The 23,975-nt window shown below is 59.2% G+C and overlaps 1 protein-coding gene across 1 annotated transcript in view; it reads left to right on the top strand.

The window, feature by feature from the left end:
• The first annotated feature begins 16,885 nt into the window (after positions 1-16,885).
• PDE9A (phosphodiesterase 9A) overlaps positions 16,886-23,975 on the top strand; it is an 88,728-nt gene continuing 81,638 nt past the window's right edge. Inside the window, exon 1 of the mRNA XM_078452732.2 lies at positions 16,886-17,121. Coding sequence (XP_078308858.2) covers positions 17,053-17,121 — 69 coding nt within the window. The 5' untranslated portion in view covers positions 16,886-17,052. The remainder of the gene's footprint in view (positions 17,122-23,975) is intronic.

The raw sequence follows: 23,975 nt of genomic DNA, 5'->3' as shown, positions 1-23,975 counted from the left end.
ATCCATCCATCCATTCACCCATCCACCTACCCACCCACCCACCTATCCATCCATCCATCCACCCATCCACCCATGCACCCATGCACCCATCTACCCATCCAGCCACCCATCCATTCATCCATCCTTCCATCCATCCATCCATCCACCCACCCATTCATCCATCCACCCATCTACTCATTTAAGATATATTTTCTTATCCCTTTCAGCACCACCATCACTTTACCAGGTGCCTGTGGCTAATGACATGAACCTCATCTTTAACTTTTCTGACTTCTTTTCTTGGAGGTTGTGTGAAGAAACACACAAAGTGACACTGAGATGCAGATACCCTGGAGAAAGTTTTGCCTCTTAGGTCACCATAGCCCATCTCCACACTAAGGCAAAGTAGCTCTCTCTCTGACCAAGGGTCCAGGATGAACACTTTCACACCCACCATGGGATGGGCAGGCAAGGAAGCCCTAACTGGTTGTGGCAGTTTTTCTTATTCTCCTCCCCCAGTTAAAGCAAAGAATAGAAGGCAGAGAGCTCTGGGGCATATCGTCTGGGTTTCATTTGTTCACTTAAAGATAGCTTTTTTTTTCCCTGTCTCCATGAGGCAGCTAAGTAGATTTAACAATGATTCATTAAAGTTCTGTCTACAGAACATCAAATCAGTCAGTGGAAAGGTTTACATTGTCAAATTACTAGATATTTATTCCACAGAGTAACTAACTTTTCCACTGAAGCAATGGTTTTCTTGTTCTGTAATACTCATACCTTAATAATGTGCTATTACATAACATATTAATAACATTCTGCAAACACCATAACTCAGTTAAGGAGCATTTCTAAATAAGCCTTGCATGACTTCCCAAAGATGTTTGCCTTTTCTAGTTAGATGGCATTTCATGCACCATTTTCTTTCTCAAAGCTGGAAAATGAGCGGAAAGCCAGGATATAAGCCACCTTATGGAACAGGGCAAATGACGTCATTTGTTGGTAACGTGGGATGTGCATTATTATTACCATGTGCATTATTACATCAAACTCATGTGCCTAATAACGGCATCCCTTAAAGGAATCAATCTGGGTTACAAAACGATAAAAATGAATGTTTCCAGACTCCTGAAGGACTGTGTGTTTTCTTAAGCCACCGTTAAGAGGTTTTCATGGAGTAGGTCACGGAGGGTGTATGTGTTTTCTAGGCGGGGTGAGATTAATCAGCATGCACCAGAAGGCAGATACGTGTCGACTCCCCATTGGTGCTAAATGGGCTTGGGAATAGGATCTTCTGGTACATGCACACACGTACACACACACACACACACACACACACACACAGGAAAGCTGCCTCTAATGGCCCACGTCTCCTTCCCAGAACCATCAATCTCTGAGCTCTGTGATCTCACTTGCAAATTCTGTTAAGAAGCAATGTCTCATCCTCATGATGGGGAAAGGAGCTTGTGACAACAAGGGGATGCCATATTTCAGCTCTGTAACAGAGAGGTGTAGGGGAACGCAGAGGACAGCTTGCTTCACTGGGCAATCTGCAAATGATAGCTTGGGTGTCAACAGAAAACCAATACTGAGGGTTAATTTCTACAAGGATGTCCCATATACCCTGAAGGTTAGTGTTGGGCTATTTTGGGGGGGGAGGGGGAGAGAGAGAATCCCAGACAGGCTCTGCACTGTCAGCACAGAGCCCGACGTGGGGCTCGAACACATGAACTGTGAGATCATGACCTAAACTGAAATCAAGAGTCGGATGCTCAACTAAGACCCCCAGGTGTCCTGTTGGGCTATTTCTGAGCAAAGTCCTGAGGCTGGCTCTGCTGACCTACAAAGCACAGAGACTGCCTCCTGGCCGCAGCTGCCCCCCACAGAGGGCCGACCACAGCCCGCAGGGTAGCCTCCTCCAAGCTCACGGCCCAGTGGGTCCCAGGAGAACAAAGTGACAGCAAGGGCTTTAGCACCGGCCTGCGGGAGACCCGCCCCACGAGCAGACCCCGCCCCACATACTTTTATAAAGCCATCGGTTTCACCAGGTGGACTCCGAAGGGCCCCGCTTAGGCTAGCTGGGTCTGGCCTGGGGACGCAGGAGGGGCAGGTCACTTTGGGTGAAGGGCAAGGCGAAGGCTACCTTTCAACAGTGAGCTCTGACGTTGCCATTTCAACCTTGGGCCTCCCACCAAGAGGTTCGCTGCTTCGTTCTAAATCAGTGCGCGTTCCTTCTCGGCCAGCATCGTCTTCATTTTTATACCTGCCTGGGTGTGAGGCCTTCCCTGGCTGGTCTGACAGGTCCCTTCCCAACGTGTCTATTTATTCCCTGACTAGCCTTTGATGGGAGCCACTTGCCGCCCACACAGGAAGCTCTCACGAGAACATCCTTCCTACTGTCTCGGTCTTTCCACAGACTCCGAGTCCTGCCCCAGCCGGGGTAGGAGAAGGGCACCCGTCCAGGCCCTGCATCGCACCCGGTGCAAAGAGCCGCACGGCCCCTGAGCTCCACAGCAGAAGGCTAACTCCCCAGACACTGCTGGGCAGGGAGCCTGGGGTGGTCCCGGAGCCGGGCAGCTCACACCATGTGCTGGGTCACCCTGGCAGCCTGCCCAGCTGGACACTGCAGGATCAGATGTCCCCCTCCTCACCTCTGCATCCGGGTGGCCCGGCCCTGAGATCCCGCCACCCCAACAGCAGGACCCGTGGATCCCGGACTTGAACAATTAAGCAAAGGATGAAGGGCGGCGGGAGCCAGATTTCCCACCATGGCCGGTGGAGAGGGGACAGAAGCAAAAGGAGGGGCCGGAAAGATCCCTTTGTGTGGTAATGGGTTAAAGTTGAAGATGCCAGTATGGTCGCATCTGATGCAATATAGATACAGAGGCTGTGAGTCTGTGCCTACACATGGGTCAGTATATACACATATATTTTCTTGCTCTGTCGGTTGAGGCAGCCCAGAAGCAGTGAGCACACCCAGCCCGGGTGTTGGTGTCACACACCATCCTCCAGTCCGAGGCCCCAGGGCTCCTGGGGAAATGGCTGATCCAGGACTAGGGTAGGAATTACACAAGATAAGCCGAGTATCTTGCAGCTGTAGAAAGTAAGGAATTAGGAAGGAAGGAAGGAGGGAGGGAGGGGAAGGAAGGGAGGAAGGAAGGAAGGAAGGAAGGAAGGAAGGAAGGAGATAAAGAGGGAGAAAGAAGGAAAGAAAGAAAGAAAGAAAGAAAGAAAGAAAGAAAGAAAGAGTAAGGAAGGAAGAAAAGAAGGAAGGAAGGAGAGGAAGGGAAGGAAGGAGGAAGGGAGGAGAGAAAGAGGGAGAAAGAAGGAAAGAAAGAAAGAAAGAGAGAGGAAGGAAGGAAGGAAGGAAGGAGAGAAAGAGGGAGAAAGAAAGAAAGAAAGAAAGAAAGAAAGAAAGAGGAAGGAGGGAAGGAAGAAAGGAAGGAAGGAAGAAAAGAAGGAAGGAAGGAGAGGAAGGGAGGGAGGGAGGAAGGGAGGGAGGGAGGAAGAGCCCACATGCAGGCGTGTCAAAGGGACCCAGGAGCCTATTGAAGGAGCTCCCAGTGACCAAGACTGGGACAGCTGGGGCAAGAAAATAAACAGTGGGTTTATAACCCAGAGAAGAAACTGAATATCCAAGAGCCCGTACAGAGAAAATAAATGGTTGAATAAACAAAGACGTAGGGGGAGAGCAGACCAATTTCCCACGCAGAAGAATTCAGAACGACTTCTGTGAATGGACGGGGGCCACGCCTCACTCTCCTCCCGCGCAGACTGGGCTCAGTGACCTCCCCCCAAAGAGGACACTGTGGGAGGGCACGGTGGGTTGGCTTTGCAGGGAAGCTGCCTGACAGGCACGTCCCAGCCCGGGGATCGGGCTCGGTGCCGACAGTGACGGGGCGTGTTGACAGCATGTGCCCCGGTCACGACACGGTCGAAATGGCTCTTAACCTCTGTGGCCTTCCTCCCCCCGCCCACACCCCAGTCTCATCATGAGAAAAACACCAGCCAGATCTCAGCGGAGGGGCGGCACAGCTGACGAAGGCTTCTTAAAACTGGCAAGGTCGTCGACAGCCGGGAAGGTCTGAGACACCGTCACAGCCAAGAGGTGCCTCAGGAGACCTGATGACCGAATGTAAGGGGACTTCCTGGGTGGGATCCCGGAACAGACCAAGGATATTAGGGAAGCAAAATAAAAGAAGACAAAAACGAAACAAGAAACCCTGACCAAGGCTTGGACTTGCCACAAGAATACAGTTATCAAGGGGGTGCCTGGCGGGGGGCTCAGTCGGTTGAGCGACCGACTTCGGCTCAGGTCAGGATCTCACGGTTCATGGGATCCAGCCCCACGCCGGGCTCTGTGCTGACAGCTCAGAGCCTGCTTGGGATTCTCTCTCTCGTCTCTCTCCAGCCCTCCCGCAGTCGTCATATCTCTCCCTCAAAATAAATAAACTTAAAAAAAAATTTTTTTTAAAGAATACGGCATCCATAGCCGCTCACTGTGACAAGTGTAGCTCACGAAGAGAGGGCACTCCCAACGGGGACACCGGGCAGGGTATACGAGAGCTTTCTGTAGGACCTTTGCAAGTTTTCTGTAAGCCTCGAGCAGTTCCACCATAAAACCTTGGTTTTATAAACCGTCATGAACTGTTCAGCCTGTGACTCACGGGTCGTATTGCCTCGGCAGTGACCCAGACACCTCGGCCCCTGCTGAAGTGACTCACGCTGGGCCCCGTGTGGCCCTCCGGGTTCCCTCCGGGAAGCTGCTCACCCAGCGCCCAGGAAGTACCCTCTGCTCGGGTCACAGGGCCGACAGGACGGGGGCTCCGGGCCGCCAGCCAGCCCTGGCACGGGCCTCAGGGGGAAGGGGCGTTGGGCGGAGGGGAGACAGACGGATAGACAGACACAGACTGAGACCCGGATCAGAGCGTTCGTTGCCTTTGCTTTCTGTGGCTTGCAAATCCAAGTGTCCTGATACCCCGGGATGTAAGGAAGCCCCGCTCCGCGCCTCGGATATGACGTTTTACCCTGCGTGCCGTCCTGTGCTTTAGAACAGGGAGAAATTTGGAAAGCCGTGTCTCTCATTGTCAAAAAATTGGAATTTTTATGGGGCACGTCCAGAGGAGAAGCTCAGACTGACGAAGCACCGAGCTTTCGTCTACACGGTGGCTGGACCCCCTTGAGTCCCCCTGCCGTATTATGCGGCTGAGGACTGGCCGGCCCTCGGAGGGCACCACAGGGTTTGCTGCTAGGCTACTCTGTGCTCGAGGGGAAGGAGGGGCAGTAAGTAGATTCATGTGCAGACGACGTCGACGACACCCCAGGCGTGTCCTGTGACCACAGCTACAGAACTCCTCCTGTTCAAATGCCACCGAAATGCGGACGGCTGGTCGCCAGGGAGATGGCCTTTGGGAAGGGTGGCTCTGTGCACACAGGCGTCCCAGCGGGGCTCTGGCTGATGCGTCAGCGGGATGGGCTCCTTTCCTGGAAGGCGGAAGGCGTGGGGGGGATGGGAAACCCGCGCCGGGCCCCAGGTGATTCTCATTAAGGACGGAAGTGACCCGGGGGCGGAGGGGCCACCCTCCCAGCAGCCACACATCGCTGGGCGTTAGAAATTTTCTGTCGTGTTCAACTTGCTCTCAAGGGGCCTCTTTAGCAACCCTCAAACCTCCGCTGCCCCAAGGGGGACAAAATCACCACTGCCATGGCAACCGTGATCCGGTGCACAGGGCTTCCACACAGTGGTGTCAATTCTATCCACATACATTAGAAAGCACGGGGCGCCTGGCATCCGACCTCGGCTCAGGTCATGATCTCGCGGTTCGTGGGTTCGAGCCCCGCGTCGGGCTCTGTGCTGCCAGCTCAGCCTGGAGCCCGCTTCGGATTCTGTGTCTCCCTCTCTCTCTCTCTCTCTCTCTCTGCCCCTCCCCTGCTTGTGCTCTTTCTCTCTCTCCCTCTCTCTCAAAAATAAACACTAAAAAAATATTTGAGAGAAAAAGAAAGAAAGAAAGAAAGAAAGAAAGAAAGAAAGAAAGAATGGAGGGAAAGAAGGAAGGAAGGAGAGGAGGAGGGAAGGAGGGAGGGAGGGAGGGAAGGAAGGAGGGAAGGAAGGAGGGAAGGAGGGAAGGAGGGAGGGAGGGAAGGAGAGAAGGAGGGAAGGAAGGAAGGAAGGAAGGAGGGGAAAAAAGGAGGGAGGGAGGGAGAGAAGGAGGGAAGGAAGGAAGGAAGGAGGGGAAAAAAGGAGGGAGGGAGGGAGGGAAGGAGAGAAGGAGGGAAGGAAGGAAGGAAGGAAGGAGGGAAAAAAGGAGGGAGGGAGGGAAGGAAGGAGAGAAGGAGGGAAGGAGGGAGGGAGGAGGGAAGGAGGGAGGGAGGGAGGGAGGAAGGGAAGGAAGGAAGGAAGGAGGGAGGGAGGGAAGAAGAGAAGGAGGGAAGGAAGGAGGGAAAGAAGGAGGGAGGGAGGGAGGGAGGGAAGGAAGGAAGGAGGGAGGGAGGAAGGAGGGAAGGAGAGAAGGAGGGAGGGAAAGAAGGAAGGAGGGAGGGAGGAGGAAAAGAGGCAGGGAGGGAAGGAAGCATAAAGAGTCAGGACGGGGAAGAAGAAAGGCACGGATAGTCATGCCAGGTGCTGTATACACCTCTACCATTTAATCCTTGCAAAGGCCCCGTGGGCCCATTTTACAGAGCGGAAAACTGAGGCTTAGCAATTCAGCCAGTGGTGCCCAGCAAGGAAGAGCTGGACTCCTGGTCCCAGGACCCGCGGCCCTGGTCAGCCCGGCCTCCCCGCACACGCCGCTTGCATCCGTGTCAGTCAGCTCTCGCCGCAGCTTTTGATCCTCCGGTGGCTTTCGTCACACCTAGAATGGAGCCCCAAATCCTGCCAAGCCAGCCTCTCTGACCCCTGCCCCCTCCTCTGCCTCCCCCACCGACCCGTCTCCCCACCCCAGCGCTGGCTGCGTCTGGCTTCTCCTCGCTGCTGCTCCCTCCGTGTGCACAGCTCTCCTTTCCGACAAGTCTCCTTCACTTGACTCAGTGTCTGCTCAAATGTCACCTCCTCCGTGACGACTTCCCTGACCACAATATCTACAATGTCAGCCTAAGAAACTCTCTATCCTCTTTCTCTGCTTTATTTGTCACGTTACGGGTCTTATCTCTGTCCTGGTGTTGTACATTTATTTATACAACGTATTGTATGGTGTTTCCTCCATTGCCTATCTCCCCGCCAGAATACAAGTCCTGGGGCAGGGGGGTGTTTGTGGTCGGTTTCCCCACCAGAATATAAGTCTCAAGCTGGTAGAACTGTGCGTGCCTTATTTACTGATAGAGCTTTCCTCCAGCCGCCCCGGAGAGAGGGGCTTACACTGTGCGTGTGTGCAGGGCGGGGCGGGGGGGGGGGGCGGCAACGGTGTGTCTGCTTTTGTTTTATATCCTCCTCTCTGCCTCCGAGCTCATCAGAGAGCAGAACCAGCCCCACAAATCTTTGCCCCAAGCCTGCTCCAGGCTCCCAGCTCCCTGCCCTTGGCCACGTGCTTCACCTTGACCGATGCTCAGTGAGCTTTATTTGCTGTCGTCTGAACCGGGCTGGACCCAGAGGTCGGAAGGCCTGATGGATCCCGTCAGTTCACCTGCTTCACGCTTGGCCTTCGTGAGGTTCCGGTCAGAAACAGGCCACGAGAGACGCCGGTAAACCCTTTTGATTCCCCCCATCTCCCACCTGGCCTAATTTCGTAGTGGAAGCTTCTTGGAAAATCTCCAGGCTTATCTGGTCCACTGATCAAGAAAAATGCTCTCCTTCACTTAAGGGTGTCATGATGGTGGTAAGAATAAGCCAGGCCCAGCGGCCAGGGGCCCTCGGCCAGGGGGAGGAAGGAAGGAAGGTAAAGGAAATCCACGGGTGTGGCGGGGGGTGGGGAGGGTGGAGGGGGGCGGGAGGGCAATTTAAGGGAGCTGTAGAACAAAGCAGGGTGGGGGGTGTCCAGGGGGTGATAAAGCTGTCCTCTGGCAGCCGTAACCCAGCCCAGCTGCAGTCTGGAGAGACAGACTGGAGGCACCTTTCTGAGGGGGGGGCGGCCCAAGGCGCACGAGCCGACGCCGGGAACTTCACCCAGTCCCGGGCTCTCAGACCCAAATGATTTAAATGAACAAATACCAGTAACAGCTCAGTTGCTAAGAAAGAAAACAAAAAAAGGAACGGGCTTTTCCTACTGTTAAGATCTCTCTTTGCCATCACGCTACCGTTTGCAAACTCTAGTCTGGCACCTGTTGGCGGAGGGGCGCCTTGGGTTTCTGCGCTTGCGTTTGGCGGAAGCTCGAGAAGACACCGGCAGGAAGGAGCCGTGTCCCCCACCTGCTGGGAGGATTCAGAGGCCCCTCCCGTTGGCCTCATACACCTCTGGTTTGGGTCCCGTGGGAGAGAGAGGGCGGCTCTCAGGTCAGGGGACAGGGAACCTCCAGCTCCTGTGGACAGGCGGGCACTTAGGAAATTAACCACAAATGTACAAGAGGCGTGGCCAGGGCGGAACTTGGAGTTCGCGGAAGAGGTTCCTGCACTGAAATGCGTACCGGCTCTGACCCCTTAGAACTCACATTGGGCGGATTTTTAAGGTACCCTGAGGCGTTGTGGAAGCCATCCAAAATCACAAGCCTCGCGCTCAAGGACCACCCAGGAGGAACCCCGTTGAGCCGGAGTGCTAGGCTCTGCGGACACACACTGTCGGTAAATAACCAAGGACAGGTCTGCATCACAATGACTCTGGGCCCTATTTCTGGAAATGACGTCATCGGCCTGCCGTGGATCCCACGCACGGCCACCGGGCCAGCCTGGGCCGGGAGGTCATTTGGGTTCTCGGACCAGCCTGGATCCTGACGTAAAATTCTGCGGCTGCCCCGCACGGTCACCGAGGGCGCTGCCGCACGCAGGGGGCGCGAAGGACCCACTCGGTGGCCCAGCACGGTCTCCAGCACCTGCCCAGGGGCCCGGATAGAAAGAAGCCAGCGTGCCGGGCGGGTGTCTGGGGCAGCCATGTCCCCACTTGCCAAAGAGCCTGGGGGTGACGGGGGCCGAAATGAGGGCGGGGTGGGTTGGCAAGCTGGGACCCCCCCCGGGTGACCCGGGCCGGCATGTGCAAGCCCCCACTTGGCCCACCTTCACACGCCTGGAACCTCCTCTCGTTTTCAACGACGAGCCCGGTCTGTGCCCTTCTGGCAGTTAACACAGCTCTGGGAACCAGAACGCGCTCTCCGCTCTGCCCCCGACCCGATACAGGGAACACGGTCCAGAGAGATTGGGGGTCGCCGCACAGGCCGGCAGCCCCCGACCCAGGGCACATGTCAGTCAGTCGCACTCACCTCTGACCTCGGAGCTCCTCGCAGAGAACCGGCCTGAGACACCAGCCAAGGTCCCTCGAGAGGGTTTGCAAGTCGAAAACGCACAGCGATCCAAAGGGTGGGTGGCGGCCGCGGTCAGCACTTGTCTGTGCCACAGGTCAGGGAGCACGAACCCTCGGTGGAAAGTTGGGGGGGGTCTGCCCGGCAGACGTGCGCAGGGACAGGTGAGGGTGCCCCAGAGAGCCCACTGTCAGCTGTCAGCTGACCAGGCCCCGGGGCTGCAGCGCGCGACTCCTGAGCTCCCGGTGTGCATCTGTCCAGCTCCGCGGGGCAGACGGGAACCAAGTTCACCCCGAGGCTGGGGGGCGAAAGACTCCCTTGCAGGGTCAGCACAAGGCAGCCTTTCCATCCTCGGAAACGTCACCGTAGCCAAGGCGTCAAGGATGCACGGTTGGCTCCCAGGACCCTCTTAATGTCCATTAAGGGCAAGGCCAAAAATTCAGCACAGGCCACGTGCAGAAGGAAGGCTGGCCGCTGAATCACACACAGCCACTCGTTCCTTAACGGGGCGTGGTTTGTCCACTCAGCCCCAGGGGGAGCCCGGCCCCCATCGGGAAGACCCCCCACAATCGGTCTTCCCTCCTGACGTCATAATTCAGCAGAGAAGACGGTGGTAGTCACCGCGCCCAGCACAACGCGGCTTATTCCTGACACGACAACCACACGGCCCCGTGCTCCTACTGTGCGCCAGGCCCTGGGCCGGCGGACTCCCACGCATCAGCCTGTGCTCCCGACTAGTCTCCAGAGGGCTCCGGGCCAGGTCGTCCTCCCCATTTGATCGGTGAGGACCCCGAGGCACAGGGAGGGCATGTAAATTGTCCGGGGCCACATGTGGGATCGCAGAGGTGTGCTGGGTCTCAGGGGCCCAGGGCAGGAGCTCCTTGCCTGGCTCCCGAGGTCAGGGGGTTCGGGGAAGTTGGCACCGTGTAGGTGACACCTTAATGGAACTTGAAAAAGAGGTGATCAAGGGGAGGAGACAGGGAGGGACGTTCTTCTCGATGAAATGAGGCGCAACGTCACAGATGCGACAGTGAGTTTCTGGTGTCTCCTTGGTGTGGACGGACAAGGACAGGGCAGACAGATGCCAGGGACGATACCACACTGGGAGGTGAGGAAACGTCCCCAAAGAGGCCAGTCAGGGAAGTGACAGGCCCAGACTGGCCCAGTAGGAAGGTCCTGGGCCACGTGCTCCAGAAGGATGACAGGGGCTGGGGAAGCAGGATCCCCGGGAGGAAGCCGCTAAAACGGACCAAGAGAGGGGCACCTGGGTGGCTCAGTCGGTTAAGTGTCTGACTGGATTTCGGCTCAGGCGATGATCTCAAGGTGCGTGAGATCGAGCCCCGGGTCCAGCTTTGTGCTGACAGCACAGAGCCTGCTTGGAATCCTCTTTCTCTCTCTGTCTCTGCCCCTCCTGCTCTCTCTCTCTCTCTCAAAATAAATAAACTTTTTTTAAAAAGAAGGAAAATGGACCGAGAGAGAGAAAGAAAGAGGGCCCGGGCCAGCCAGCTTCCCACAGAGGCCATCACTGTCCACGAGGAGCGGGGGAGGAGGGAGGCCCGCTGAGGGCCCAGGGAAGCAGGCTATCTCCACACCGCATGGTAAACCAAGGGTCCCACGGCACAACTTTTGTAAATGGGATGCGTCCTCTCCTATCCAGCCACTGCGAAGACGGCGGGAGGGGACCCGTCAGTCCCGCTCAACACAGTCACCTGATGCTCCCCCTTTGCCCAATTTTATGGCAAAAATAACACCACAGAATGTAAAAGTGTTTTGAAAAAGGCAATGCCCAGGGGCACCTGGGTGGCTCAGTCGGTTAAGCATCCGGCTTCGACTCACGTCCCTGATCTCACAGTTCAGGAGTTCGAGCCCCACGGCGGATCGTCTCTCTCTCCCTCTCTCTCTGCCCCTCCCCCACTCACGATGTCTCTCTCCAAATAAATAAATAAACTTTAAAAGGAGAGAGAGAGAGAAAGAAAAGGAAAGAAAATGCCTAGAATCCTACCCCCTGAACACACAAGCATTTCTTACTCCCTTTCCAAACCAGTTCAGCTCTGTGGCGGTTTTCGCAGAGCAACCCCGGTGTGCCAACTGTGCAGCCCGGGATGGTCCTGTCCCCGGCAGGTGTCCAGCTTCAGCGTGTGGCTCGCGCCCCACGGACGGATGGTATGCGGGAACGAGCAGCCTGCGTGTAAACGCCTCTGAGGATCCTGCCGCGTCGCTGAAGGTTCCGCACGTGACCTTTCCCTGGGTCTCCACACGCTCGTCGTGATTTACCCTGTTGGACTCCCCTCAGCAAATGTGCCACAATTAATTAGCCCGTGCCAATCTTTGGAAATGCAGGTCATTTCTTTCTTTCTTCTTTTTTAAATTTTTTTATTATAAATAGTACTTCCTTTCCAAGCTGGCAGGAAACCCAGAAGGTTAGTCCCCCTGAAGACTAAGAAGGGCCTTGATTCCTTACACACATAAGAGGCACATTATAAAGACACCATGAATAAAGCTGAGAGATAAGCCAGCAACTTGGAGGAAATATTTGTAAAATACACGATGGTCGATGAGCTGCTATCCTTTGCACACAAGGAGCTGGTTAAAAAAAAAATCAATAATAAGGGGCACCTGGGTGGCTCGATCGGTTACGCGTCTGACTTCGGCTCAGGTCATGATCTTGCAGTTCATGGGTTCGAGCCCCCCCACCGTCGGGCTCCGTGCTGACAGCTCAGAGCCTGGAGCCTGCTTTGGATTCTGTGCCTCCCTCTCTCCGCCCCTCCCCTGCTGGCGCTCTGTCTCTCTCTCTCTCTCTCTCTCAAAAATGAATAATATTAAAAATAATGTATTTTAATCAATAATAAAAAGATTTTTTTTAATAAAACAAAGGGCAAAGCAAATGGATTTGCCACAGAAACACAAACGGCCCACAGTCAGGAGAGACGTCTCCCCTCGCTCGTAAACACAGACATGCAAGTCGAAACAAGACGTCTCTTCCCTCTTCAGACTGGAAAACAAACAGGATTAAGTCGACCTTATTTTGCGGAGAGTGCGGCGGCACGGCACCCCCGCTTTCTGACGGCGGGCACGTACGTCAGCCGCACCGTCACAGACGGCAATCAAGCAAAATAAAAAACTGAGCCGTGCACACACTCCCACCCAGAAGTCTTACTTCCGAGAATCAGTCGCACAGAATAACAGCACAACTACCCAGGGATACACACGCGGGTTCGTTTTGCACCACGGGCAACCACGATGTGCTGGGAAGATCTCCAGGCCCGTCCCGTGGGGAACCGGCGAACGAGGGAAGAGAAACGAGCGTACGCGTGTCAGGGACCCGCGGGGCGCGGGTTCGGAAGAGGGGACGTCCCAACCTCCGGATCCGGATGGGACTTTGCCTCTACCACTGCACCGTTTGAAGCATTTACAACCGGTCATAATTCTGTAATTACCAAAGCCATAAAAAGAAACAAGCTGATGTGGGTATAAATCAAACCCCGGGAACGCTGGCACCCGGATGGCTGCTGCCTGCACGTTTCTCCTCCCTTTGCCCCGGAGCTCGGGGCAGGCCGGTTCTCAAACTCTCGGCGCATCCTGCCGAACGGCTTTCCGCGAGGGTTAGAGCAGTTTGTGGGGTATTCGCTTCGTTATGTACGTGTGAAGCAGGCGGGTCCCTCCAAGAGGCTGGCGGTGCGGCTGTCAGAGTGTGACGCGCCTGATCTCTGGGCAGTTCATCCGTTTCCCTGCCCCACGGTGCTCCCAGAGTCCAGGGCGCTCCAATCCCCCTTCATAAGGCCGCTCAGTGCCTGGTGTGTGGGGGGCACTAATACACTCTGCTTGTTCAACGCGCTCATTCGGTGCCCCCCCCACCCCCGCCGGGGTTCGGGAAAAGAGTTGGCAGAGGAGGCGGTTGGATCCTTTTCAGAATGGTTATTACCAACACCAAGTAGACCCAAGAAAGGACAGGCAGGCGGTGTCCTCAGGGCACAGCAGCCCGCTGACCCATTTCCCCGTCCCCCCCCCCCACCAGTCCCGGTCCAGGGGCCCCGCCAGGAGCCAGCGCTGGGCGCTGCCGGCCACAGGGGAAGACGCCGTGCCTGGCCCGGCCACTCCGGACACGCGTCTCCCTCTGCGGTTGGATACATCCTCTAGACTTTTCCCGAGTGCCCGAACCCCCTTCCTCATCTCTGCATCCTTGCCGGAGACTGCCCACCCTGAAGGGACAGGGCAGACCCTCTCTCCTCCCCGTGTGGCTTCGTCTCCTTGAGCCGGAGATGAACAGCCGTGGGACCCGGGGACCGGGGCCCGGCCCCTCCAGCCCCGGTCTCGGCTCAGTCCCCGTCATCTTCATTTTGGTCCTGATGCCTGACTCTGGCGTCTCCTTCGGCACGGTCCTTGTGGCAGATTAAAAGAGTAGGTTCTGCGCACAGGAACGAGCTTGAGTGTGTGGTACCAGAAGAAATGTGGTCGACGTGCGGGCCAGAGACGGAGGCTGGACCCAGCCCTGGCTCTCAGACGCCGGGGGACTTCGCGCCTCCGGGGGCTCCTTCTCCTCCCCCTTTCCTGTGAGACTTGGGCAGGATCTGGCACTCGGACCTCCCAGACAATCATAAGCTTCCTTCCCTGGGACTCCCCCTGGGACTATGCGAACGCAGCGGCCAAGTTCCTATAACGCTCTTGGGGCTCCTGCCCCCCGCCCCCAGCCCACCTGGCAGAGGCAGGCGGTTTCTTTCGTTTTTGTCTTGATTCTGGGAACTTACGTTGGCTGCATTCCTGGTGGCCAAGCCAGGGTCAGGAACACAGGTCAAGGACACCAGGGAGACGCTTGGGCTGATTTGGTGCACAGAGGGGAGAGCTGGCCCCTCCGAGCCTACCCCAGGGGCCGTCCGGGATGAAGGAGCGTGAATTTAGGCAGGGCCACATTATATAAAAGGGAAGGAGAGCAAAAAGCAGAAATAATGTCAACCTAAGCAATGAGCAGAAAGGAAAGATCTGAGCAACCTCCCCAGTGGTTACAGGTTCCAGCCACTTCTCACGGCCCTGGTCCAACCACCAGTGTTCTTAGCAAACGTTACCGTAGGGGTGTGTTCTCGGCTCTCCCTGCCACAGCCCTGCTGGCCAGCAGCGGGATGATCCTGTCCAAACACCAACACTAGAGTAGACCACATCCCGTGGGGCTGGCCAAGGAGAGTGCCACCGGGTCACCTGCACGGTCCACATGGGGGCCTGCCGCCCCCTCGTCTCTGGGACCTCACTTCCCACTCCAGGCCCCCCCCTCCACTCCCTCCCGCCCACCGGCCGCACTGGCGTGGAGCCTCTCCACCCTTCGCTAGAAGGTTCTTTGCTCCTGGCTCCCCGACGCCTGTGTGCTGTCTATGTCAGCTCCCCACATGCCCCAGTTTGTATCTCCTTCCCCCGTGACTTCTCTCCTTCGCACTCCTCATGACCCCACAGGCCACAGGTCACGTTTGTCTGTCCCGTCTCGTCTGTGTCCCAGAGAAACACCAGCTCCTCCAGGCCCAAGACCGTGTTTCTTCCCTCCTGACCGCCAGCTCCTAGAGACGCAGCGACCCACAGTGAGGACAGTGCTGGCTAGATCCGCCGGCCCGCTCGGGAATAAGGTGACGGCGGGTAATCCTCTTGGGCCCCCAACGGCTGCGGGCTCCCTGAACGAGAATGTGTGCGCAGGGCCGGTCCAGGAAACACTCATGAGAGTGATTATTATTCTGAATCCAGACCCAGCCAGCCAGTGTGAGGACGCCACCCCCCCCCCCCCCCGGGACGCCGGGAGCAGTCACAGAGCCCCACGCTCCGACCTGGGACCCAGAGCTCCGCGGAGAGCCGCACACGGCCTTTCCGGGGCGCCAGAGGGAGATGATTGGAGAGGGTCAGACCAGATGACTGTAAGACACAGGGAATAAACAAGCACCGGGCTAATGAGCCATCTGCTGGGTGGTGAGATTCCCACACCACACGGCGCACCAGCCCCACGGACCCATCGCTGGCTCAGCCCAAACAGCATCAGAACATTCGACAACAGAACTGAACCATGACAACAGTGCTTGCTCCAATTTTCTGGGGGCACGTGATCACAACTGTGAGTCAGGTGACCGACGACAGCCACCCAAACGAGGCCACCCCCGCACCAAAGTTCCCTTGCTGCCCTCTATCTCCCCCTAGTCACTTCCGAATCAAGTCTCGTGTGCCCAGGCTCCGACGTGGCCCCTTCGCTGGGCTGGAGGCCAGGGCAACGCTACGGGGACATGAAGCCACACGTGCCCGACTGTCCAAAGGCTGAGTGAGGAAGACCACTTCGCCTAAAGACGATGAGCCCCACCTTCCCCGGGGCTCCAGCCTGGCCAGTGCTCCGTGTGGCTGGGCCGGGGGGGGGGGGGGGGGGTACTCTGGAAAGCCTGGGCACCAGGCAAAAACCGGGTGGCCAGAGAAGGCAAAGGCGGTGACCGTTGGCAGTGGTCAGGCTGGCTCGGGCCGGCGTGGAGGGCGGGAGGAGCCTGTGTGCACCGGGCCCTCTCTCAAAAAGCAACACCCGGTTTTCACCAGCCCTCCCCGCATCGGGTTCCCACTGGGAGATCCCAGAGAACTGGGAGCCACAAAGGAGCCCCCACTGTGGTCTGCAGATCACTCGCTGCCTGAAATCCCTTCTCTTTCCCTCCTGCCTTTCCCACACTCCCTGTAGCCACGAACCAGGTGTGGGGAGGGTGGGCAGAACAGCGCGGAAACCAGCACAGAGCCGGTGGCTGGGTAATCCTCACTCTGGCTCCAGTAAGGACAGAAATAAAATTGCCATTTCAGCTCTGGGTGCAGCTGGGAGAGGCTGTCAGTCCCGAGGATGTACGGAAAACTTAGGCGAGGGACGTGCATGAATGAGAAGCAACTTTTCTCATTTCCTCGTCAAATTAGGCGAGGATAGCAATCGCAGCAGGGGGAGGCTGAACCCGGGGGAGGTGCCCGATGTGAAACGGGGGCCAGGGTTGGCTAATGACTGCAGGTAGCCTGGCGGGGGGGGGGGGGGTGCCCCCAGTCCCTGATGTGTTTGATTAGCCACCTGGGGCAAAGGAGTCACTATGGGCAACTGTCCGTGTGGGGAGGTGACCAGCCTGCAGCCAGAGGGGGTCGCTATGGGATTTTCTGGCCGGCAGAGGGGTGACCAGCCGGCAGCTAGAGGGGGTTACTGTGGGAATCTGGTCACACGGGGAGGTGACCAGCCTGCAGCCAGAGGGGTCACTCTAAATGGGCACCTGTCCAGAGGTCACTTGGAGATAGGCTTCTCTCTTGGCCTGGTCCCCAAGGAGGCTGGAGTCAAGCGGAAGAAGAGGGGGTGTGCCCTAATGTGGGAAGGGAGGGAAGAGGGAGGAGGGAAGAGGTGGGAGGAGGAGGGAGGGAAGGGGAGGAATCGGGAGGGAGGGGGAGGGGGAGGAGGGAGAGAGGAGGTGGGAGGGAAACGGGGGAAGGAGGACGGGGCGGAGGGAGGAGGGGGGAGGCCGAGGCCGGAGGCGGAGCACGAGCCTAGACGCGCGCGCCAGAGGCGGCGGCAGAGCCCGCACCGGTGCGGCGCGGCGCTCTGGTTGGCTGGTCTCCTCCTCCCTCCCGCCGCCGCCCCCTCCTCCCTCCCACTCCCCGCCCTCCCCGCGGCGGCTGGCGTCGAGAAAGTACAGTAAAAAGTCCAAGTGCAGCCGCTCGGCGCACAAGATGGGGTCCGGCTCCTCCAGCTACCGGCCCAAGGCCATCTACTTGGACATCGATGGGCGCATTCAGAAGGTAGCCTCCTCCCCGCCCTTGCAGCCCCCGCTGGGTGCCCCCACCCCTGTGCTCCGTCCGCGCCCCCCACCCCCCTCCCCCCGTCAGCACCGTGGCCCTGTGATCCCGGGCCGTGGCCCCTCCCCGGGTGAAGGGCGACGCGCGGGGGGGGAGGGGGGGGGCGGGGGGGGGGTCGCCGCGGCGGGTGGGGGACCGTCGTCTGTGCGTCCGCGCGTGGCGGGTCCGGGCTGCAGCCTCTGACAACTTGGGCTGGGGGACGGCGGGGCCCTGCGGAGCTGGCATCCCCACGCCTCGGCCCCGTGGAAAGGGGACGACCCACGCGGGGGTATTTTTTCCGCCTCATGGGCAGAGCTTTCTCTGTAACAGATCTCATCCGGTTGAGTTTGCATGTTCAGAGGGCTGGTACGTTAAGCCTTTCATTTCGCTCCAAACGACCCCGAAGCAGACACCGCCGAGCCAGTGGGCAGCGATGGGCAGCCCTGGGGGATGTGTCCCTGCGCAGGGATGGTGACCGTGGCACTGAGGGTGACCGAGTGTGCCGCCACCCCCCCACCCCCGGCCAGTAGCAGTGCCTCCTGCCCAGTGGGGAGCAGGTGCAGAGGGGGGATGGGGGTCTTAGAGAGAAGGGACCCTCGTACCTGCCCCCACTCCCTCCGTGTCCCCTCCCAGGCAGGCGGTCAGCTCTGACCGCAAAGGGGGCTCCCTGAGGCTGCTGATCCCCTCCCCCCCACAAAGCGACAGGCTCTGTGGTCCCTCTGCCCTTCTCTGGAGACATGAAGCCCTCCAGATGTCCAGTGACCCTAACCAACTTGAGTCTCATAGGAGAGGCTTCTGGGACAGACCCCCCCCCCTTTGTCCCGGGTCCCTCCCTTTCTAAACCCCTGGCCTGAGCCCAGAGAGTCCTGGACCCGTGCCTCTGATTGGCAGAGAGGGACAATAAGAAAGCTGGCTTGGAGGGGGGATTTTCAGCTCTTCCTGAAGGCCCCGGGGGAGGGGGGGAAGCCACCGTGAGGCAATGACTTCCATTCTTCAGCTGCACATTTCACGGAAGCCCCCCTAGCTGCCGTCTCTCCCCTTCTCTTCTCCAGGACCCCCCACCCCCACCCCTGCCAGGAAGCCAGGGGAGGGTGCCCCCACCAGTCACGGAGTAGGCAGGGGGCAGGAGAGGGTCTCTCCGAGAGATCCGGAGTGCCTCTGCCAGCTTGCCAACAAGCCACCCTCACTGCCACTGTCCCCATGTCCGTCCCGGGGACGTGAGGACCCACCCTTCCCCCACCCCAGCCCGCCCTGGTCGAATCAGAGAGCAGGGAACAGGAAGCATCTGCAAGGGCAGGCTGGCAACCCTCTCGTTTCATGAGCGCTGGGCAGGTGGTCAGGACGGGCCTCTGGCCCCCCGACTTCCAGGACTAGGCGTTTGCCGGACCGCTCAGGAGCCTCAACGCCCTCCTCAGAGGAAGAAACGGCCCCACTTCAGGCGCACGCACGCGCAGCCCCACACACGCACTTACACGCGTGCACGCGTGCTTCCACGCACAAAGTGCGCACGAAACCATGCGTGCACACGGCACACACGTGCACAAACACAAACCCGCACACCCGCCTGCACACACACGAGCACACGCTCTCCCGCCCTGCCGGATGAGACTTCTCTGAGGCCGGCCCCCTCGATCTTTCGAAAGAGGTGAGATGAGACCCTGCCGCCGGGTCAGCACTGCCAGCTTCTCCCCCAGAGCTTCCCAACGGTCTCCCCGAGAAGCTGGACCGGAAGCGGGTGAAAAGCGGAAGGCAGGTGTCAGAGGGTGCGAGGGGAGGGCTGAGTCTGGGGGCTCCGCCGGCGAGGCTGGCGTGCAGGAGCCGACGCACCTGGGGTGGGGGCGACTTCCAGAAGGCAGCCCTTGAAGGCACACCCACCCTCAGGAGCGGGGAGGCCGCGGCCTCCTAGGGGCCCGATCTGCTGCCCGGGGCGGCTCCACCCCTTCCCGTGGTTCTGAGCAAGTCCCCCCGCGGCGGAGCTGGCCTCCGCATCCGAAAAGTGGGACAATCGCATCTGCTTTAGAGACTGGCCTGGGAAGCAGCAAGAGCGGGCGGCCAGAGCGCCTGGGGCTGCGGGACCAGGGTGGGCATCAGGCGCCCACCCCAGGCTCCGGCCACGAACGGCCTCTGGCCGCGGCGCGCAGGGGAGGGGAAGTGCGGGCAGACGTCTGCAGCCCCTGTTACTGTTCCTCGACCTTGCTCGGAGCGCTCTGCCTTTGCCCTTGACGCTGTCGGAGGCTCGGCTGGACTTGCAGCCCTGGGCAGAGCCGACGCATTTGGGGTTTCCAGGCACGTGCCGGAAAATGACAATGGGCCACTCACCGCACGCCCAGCAGCACCGTGGGGACATCAGACGTCTCTGCCGAGAGCATTTCCAGCGGTGTTTTCTGTGGCTGCGCCCTCCTTCCTTAAGGTCACAGGCGCCCGGTTGATTCTGAAAGGTCCCCGCGTGCTGGCCGCGCTCTGTCTCCCTTTAACCCAGCAGAGCTCTTCTCCCCCACCGAAGGCCGTGGACACAGACCCCACGTTGCTTCCAAGGGGAAAGCGTGATGGGGGACGGGGGAGGGTTGAGGCGCGTGTCTTCTGGCGTTTGCGCTGCTTTGCCCCCCTGGTCATCAGTCCCGTGGCTCCGCCTTATTTCTGCCCTGTGCTCCGCGACTCACCCGGCTCTTGGTCACTGCACGCTCCCCCCAGAGAGGGCACAGATGCAGGGGAAGAACGCCCCCAGCAGTGACCCCCACAGATAGAACCGGGTCCAACAGAGCTTAGGGGGATGGTCCGGAGTTGTCCGAAGGGAGGCCGCCTTCCCTGTCCTGGGGTGATGAGGCTGGGGCGTCTCAGGTGCCCGGTGACACCGTTGCAGCCATCGGATAGTTGGTTCAGTGCTTTTTGATATGAAGGCAACTCCAGACGCGCACGTCACATACAGTCCCCGGGGCATACAGTGTGACAACAGCAGTGGGAACCGGGGGGATCCTCGGACCGCCTTGGGGAATCGATCTTTCGCCTGCGAGCTTCCCTTCAGAGGCTGTGCACAGTGGGCTCGGAGGGCACAGGTGGCTTCTGCTTGGGGCCCGCGCCCCTCCTGTCCCCCCCCCACACACACACACAAAGGCAGCACACAGAGCCAGGCCGACCGCGGGCCACACTCTCAGAGCCTCACCCCTCTGTCCACATGCCCTGGGCGCGGTCCTTAACCTCTTCGTAAGGTGCGCGAACCTCCAGTGCCGCTTGACGTAGAATCAACGGGACAAGGCGAGTCACTTAGCCCGCTGTCCGGACGAGCTGTTGAACAGCTACCGTGTGCTGAGCGCTGGGTCCGGTGTGACCGTGACACCCACGATGCCGTTCCCCCCGGTGATGGCCTCACAAATAGGCAACCACAGCTGCCGCAGGGCGCCCCGGGACGGACAGAAGGACACGGGGGCGGGGCAGGACGTGGGGGGCTTAATGGATACGTTCCCTGCCCCCACTCCGAGCCATTGCATTCTTGTCCCAGCCTCACCGCAGCTGGGACCCCAGCCTCACTCTGAACCTGGATCCCAGGTCCCCAGAAGCAAACGGCCGCTTGACTTGGTGAAGCTGTGTCTGCTCTAAAACGAGGGAACAAATGAGAAAACCCGAAAGCGGAGAGCAGTGTTGGAAAGTTGTTCTAGTATCTGTGAGAGACTGTGCTGGGTTCACCGATTGCGGTCGCCCCACCCGCCGACTGCGGTCCCTCCGCCCCAGTGCACCCGGCTGTCGTCCCTTCTCACCAGGAGCCGTGGTCTCCAGAGCCTGGGCCTGCAGTGCCTGGGTCCCGTTGAGTCCCTGCGGTTTCCTCTGCGGCCAGGCCTCCAACAGCCCTGCCCGCCGTCCCTCTCCCCGCCGCCTGCCTCCCTGTGCCCGCCACCCGCCCTGCTCCAGCCCTGCACCCTCCAAGGGACTCCAGGCTCCTCTGCCTTCCTTTCTTGCCTTGGGCACAAACAGCTACTACACTTCTTTAGGGAAACCCCACCTTCTCTTTTGCGAAACGTGGAGCTGCCCCCTGGCCCCCCCCCCCCCCGCATGTGGTCAACACAGCCAGGCCCGGAGACCCCCTTTGGGGTATCTCCCCCCTTCCTGGAAAATACGTCTGTCTTGCCACCTGGCAGAGCCTGGTGAAATTGTCCTTTGGAATCCGAGATGTGTGCCCTGCCCTGCCCACGTGCAGAGCCGACGACGGAGGGGCCTCTGCTCCATTTTGCAGGACCACGTCCACTGGCCGCGCGACCCCTCGTGAGTTCTCGGGGCCTGGGCGCCACTGTTACCCCTGCACGACCGCCAGGTGACGGCGACTCCCCGTGGCCATCCTCCAGCGCAGTCTGCTTCTCTTCCTTTAAGTGTTTGTAACTTAACGATATTTAAGTGGATATTTGAAATGGTAACATAAGCTAATCGCCAAGTTCGGAGACGCCCAGGTTCGGAGAGGGTCTCCAGCTGGAGATGGTCTGGTAGTGATGGGGGAGGAGGCGTTTTGCCTCCAGGTCTGTCCCCCTGGGCTTGCGATGACCCCTCTGTCTCCAGCTGGGTGGGAGCTGGGAGGGGGGATGTAACAAGAACGGGGGTGTCCGGTCTCTTACTGGACAAGTAGATCGACCGGACACCTCTCGGAGAGGAGGCCTGTCCAATCCTGTCTAGCCCGAGGGCACCGACGAGTCAGGGAACCACTGGTCTCCCTCCCCCTTCCCATTCGCCGTGGCCCGAAGGTCTCTTAAACAGAAGGACGCGGAGATCTCTCAGACGGCCTGCAGCTCACCCTGTCCTGGAGGGGTGACCGCACAGAGTGGCGAGGACCACGGGCCCCGCAGACCCGGCTCTGTCGCTTGACCGCCAGGAAGCCCGAGGGAAGTCGCCTTCTCCTTGGTACGGCGGGCACGGCAGAGGCGCCCCCATGGGGTGACCACAGATGGCACCAAGTGACAGGCAGAGTGCCCAGGGAGGAGCCGGCCCCGCAGGGAGGCTCACGTCCTGTCCTGATAGCAGCCCCCGGCCCGGCACCCCTCCCCCCGCCACCCCCTGCCCCTCCCTCTCCCCTGGGAGACCGCGGCAGGAGCCGAAGCAGCACTCTTGTCACTTGTCCGCATCTCTGTGAGGCCACCGCAAGCCCAAACTCAGCCCCCAGGACCCCGGATGCCTGCTGGAAACACGATCCCTGGAGCCCCGAGCGGCCTGGGCCAGCGGCCTCCCCGGGGCCGCCGTGGCCTCAAACACGTGCGGAGCACAGCTCTGGTCTTCAGGGAAGGAAAGCAAGGGCAGAGGAAGGGCTTGGTGTCCCATCAGACAGCTCACGTGACTTGCAAATGAAAGATGAATCAGGGACACGGCCAAGCCGCCGATGTCAGTGCCATTGATGGGGAGCCCAGGGCCCAGCCCGGCGGTGGGACGGCAGGGACCGGTGGGGGGGGGGGGGCACAGGCAGCCGTGGCTCCCTGGAGGCTGGGTCCCCACACCCTGGCTTTGCCTCCTGGGAGTGGTGGGCACGTCCCCAAGGCCCTTCCCCCAGCAAAAGGCACAGGCTAAGCCTCCTACATCCAGCCCCCGCTTCCTCGGCTGCAGATGACCCAGCGGCAGCACTACTGGGAACTGGGGCAGGTCTTTGGCTGGAAGGGATAAGAGAGTCCCCGGAAGACGCGGAGGGCCCCCCAAGTATCCACCTCGACAGCAACCCGCCAGCTGATCTTGCCCCTAGGAAGGATGTCCCTGCACGTCCTAACTCCCCCCTCGGGCATGCGGACGAGGAGCTGAGAGGCAGACGACGAGCTGAGAGGCGGCCGCCTCGAGGCACATCCAGGCCCAACATTCCCATCCTCCGCGGAGGCACGAGCTCCAGGCCGCGGGACCGCTCGAAGCCAGCGTGGTTTGCAAGTTAGCGACCCCGGCCCTGAACTGGAGCTGGACCCACAGCCTCTTACTCGGCTCCCGGGGCCGTCTCCTCCCGCTTGGTGGTCGAGTGTCTGCGTTCCCAGGGTTCCGGATCTTTCTGAGCAAAAAATATCCTAAGCGCGCACGTCAAGAGCCACCTGCGGGAGCGCGAGGAGCACACGGCGTCTCTCCCCAGGTGTGTTGGGCACGCGGCCATGTGGCGGGAGATGGCCCCAGACGGTTGCAACCTCAAAAAAACAAATGTCTGTAGTTGACGGTGTGGTTCGTTTGCCTTGAGCGCACCCTCCCTGTCCTCCTGTCCCCCCTCGCCCCCACCGCGGTACCACGCCTGCTCCCCGAATCCCCAAACTGATCGCCCGAGGGGAGCGTTTGCCTGAACAGAAGCAGTACCCCTAAAAACACGGTCTAGAGCGTTAAAGTAGAGCCAGAAAGTCTCATCGAGTTAGCTTTAGGTGCCCTGCGTGACTTTTTTTTTAAATTATAGCAAAATACATATAAAATTGGGGGCGCCTGGGTGGCTCAGTCGGTTAAGCGTCCGACGCTTGATCTCGGCTCAGGTCACGATCCCAGCGTTTGTGGGATCGAGCCCTGCATCAGGCTCTGCGCTCACAGCACAGAGCCTGCTTGGGACTCTCTCACACATGCGCGCCCTCTCAAAATAAATAAGTCAACTTAAGAAAATATGTATAAAAGTTATGATCTTAACCACTCCTGGCTGTGGAGCTCTGGGGCATGAAACAGAGTCACAGTCAGGTCACCAGCATCCCCACCGACCATCCTCCCCGACCGAAACTGTGTCCCGAGTACATGCCGCTTCCCCAGCCCCCGGCGCCCACCCTCTGCTCCGTCTCCGTGGATCTGACTCTCCGGGCCCCTCGGACGAATGGAATCAGTCCTTGTCCTTCTGTGCCTGGCGC

This window comes from Panthera onca, chromosome C2 (assembly GCF_046562875.1).
Source record: "Panthera onca isolate mPanOnc1 chromosome C2, mPanOnc1 haplotype 2, whole genome shotgun sequence".
NCBI classification, from domain to species: domain Eukaryota; kingdom Metazoa; phylum Chordata; class Mammalia; order Carnivora; family Felidae; genus Panthera; species Panthera onca.
Note: the sequence above shows the minus strand (reverse complement) of the source record. Positions and strands in the feature narration are given on the sequence as shown.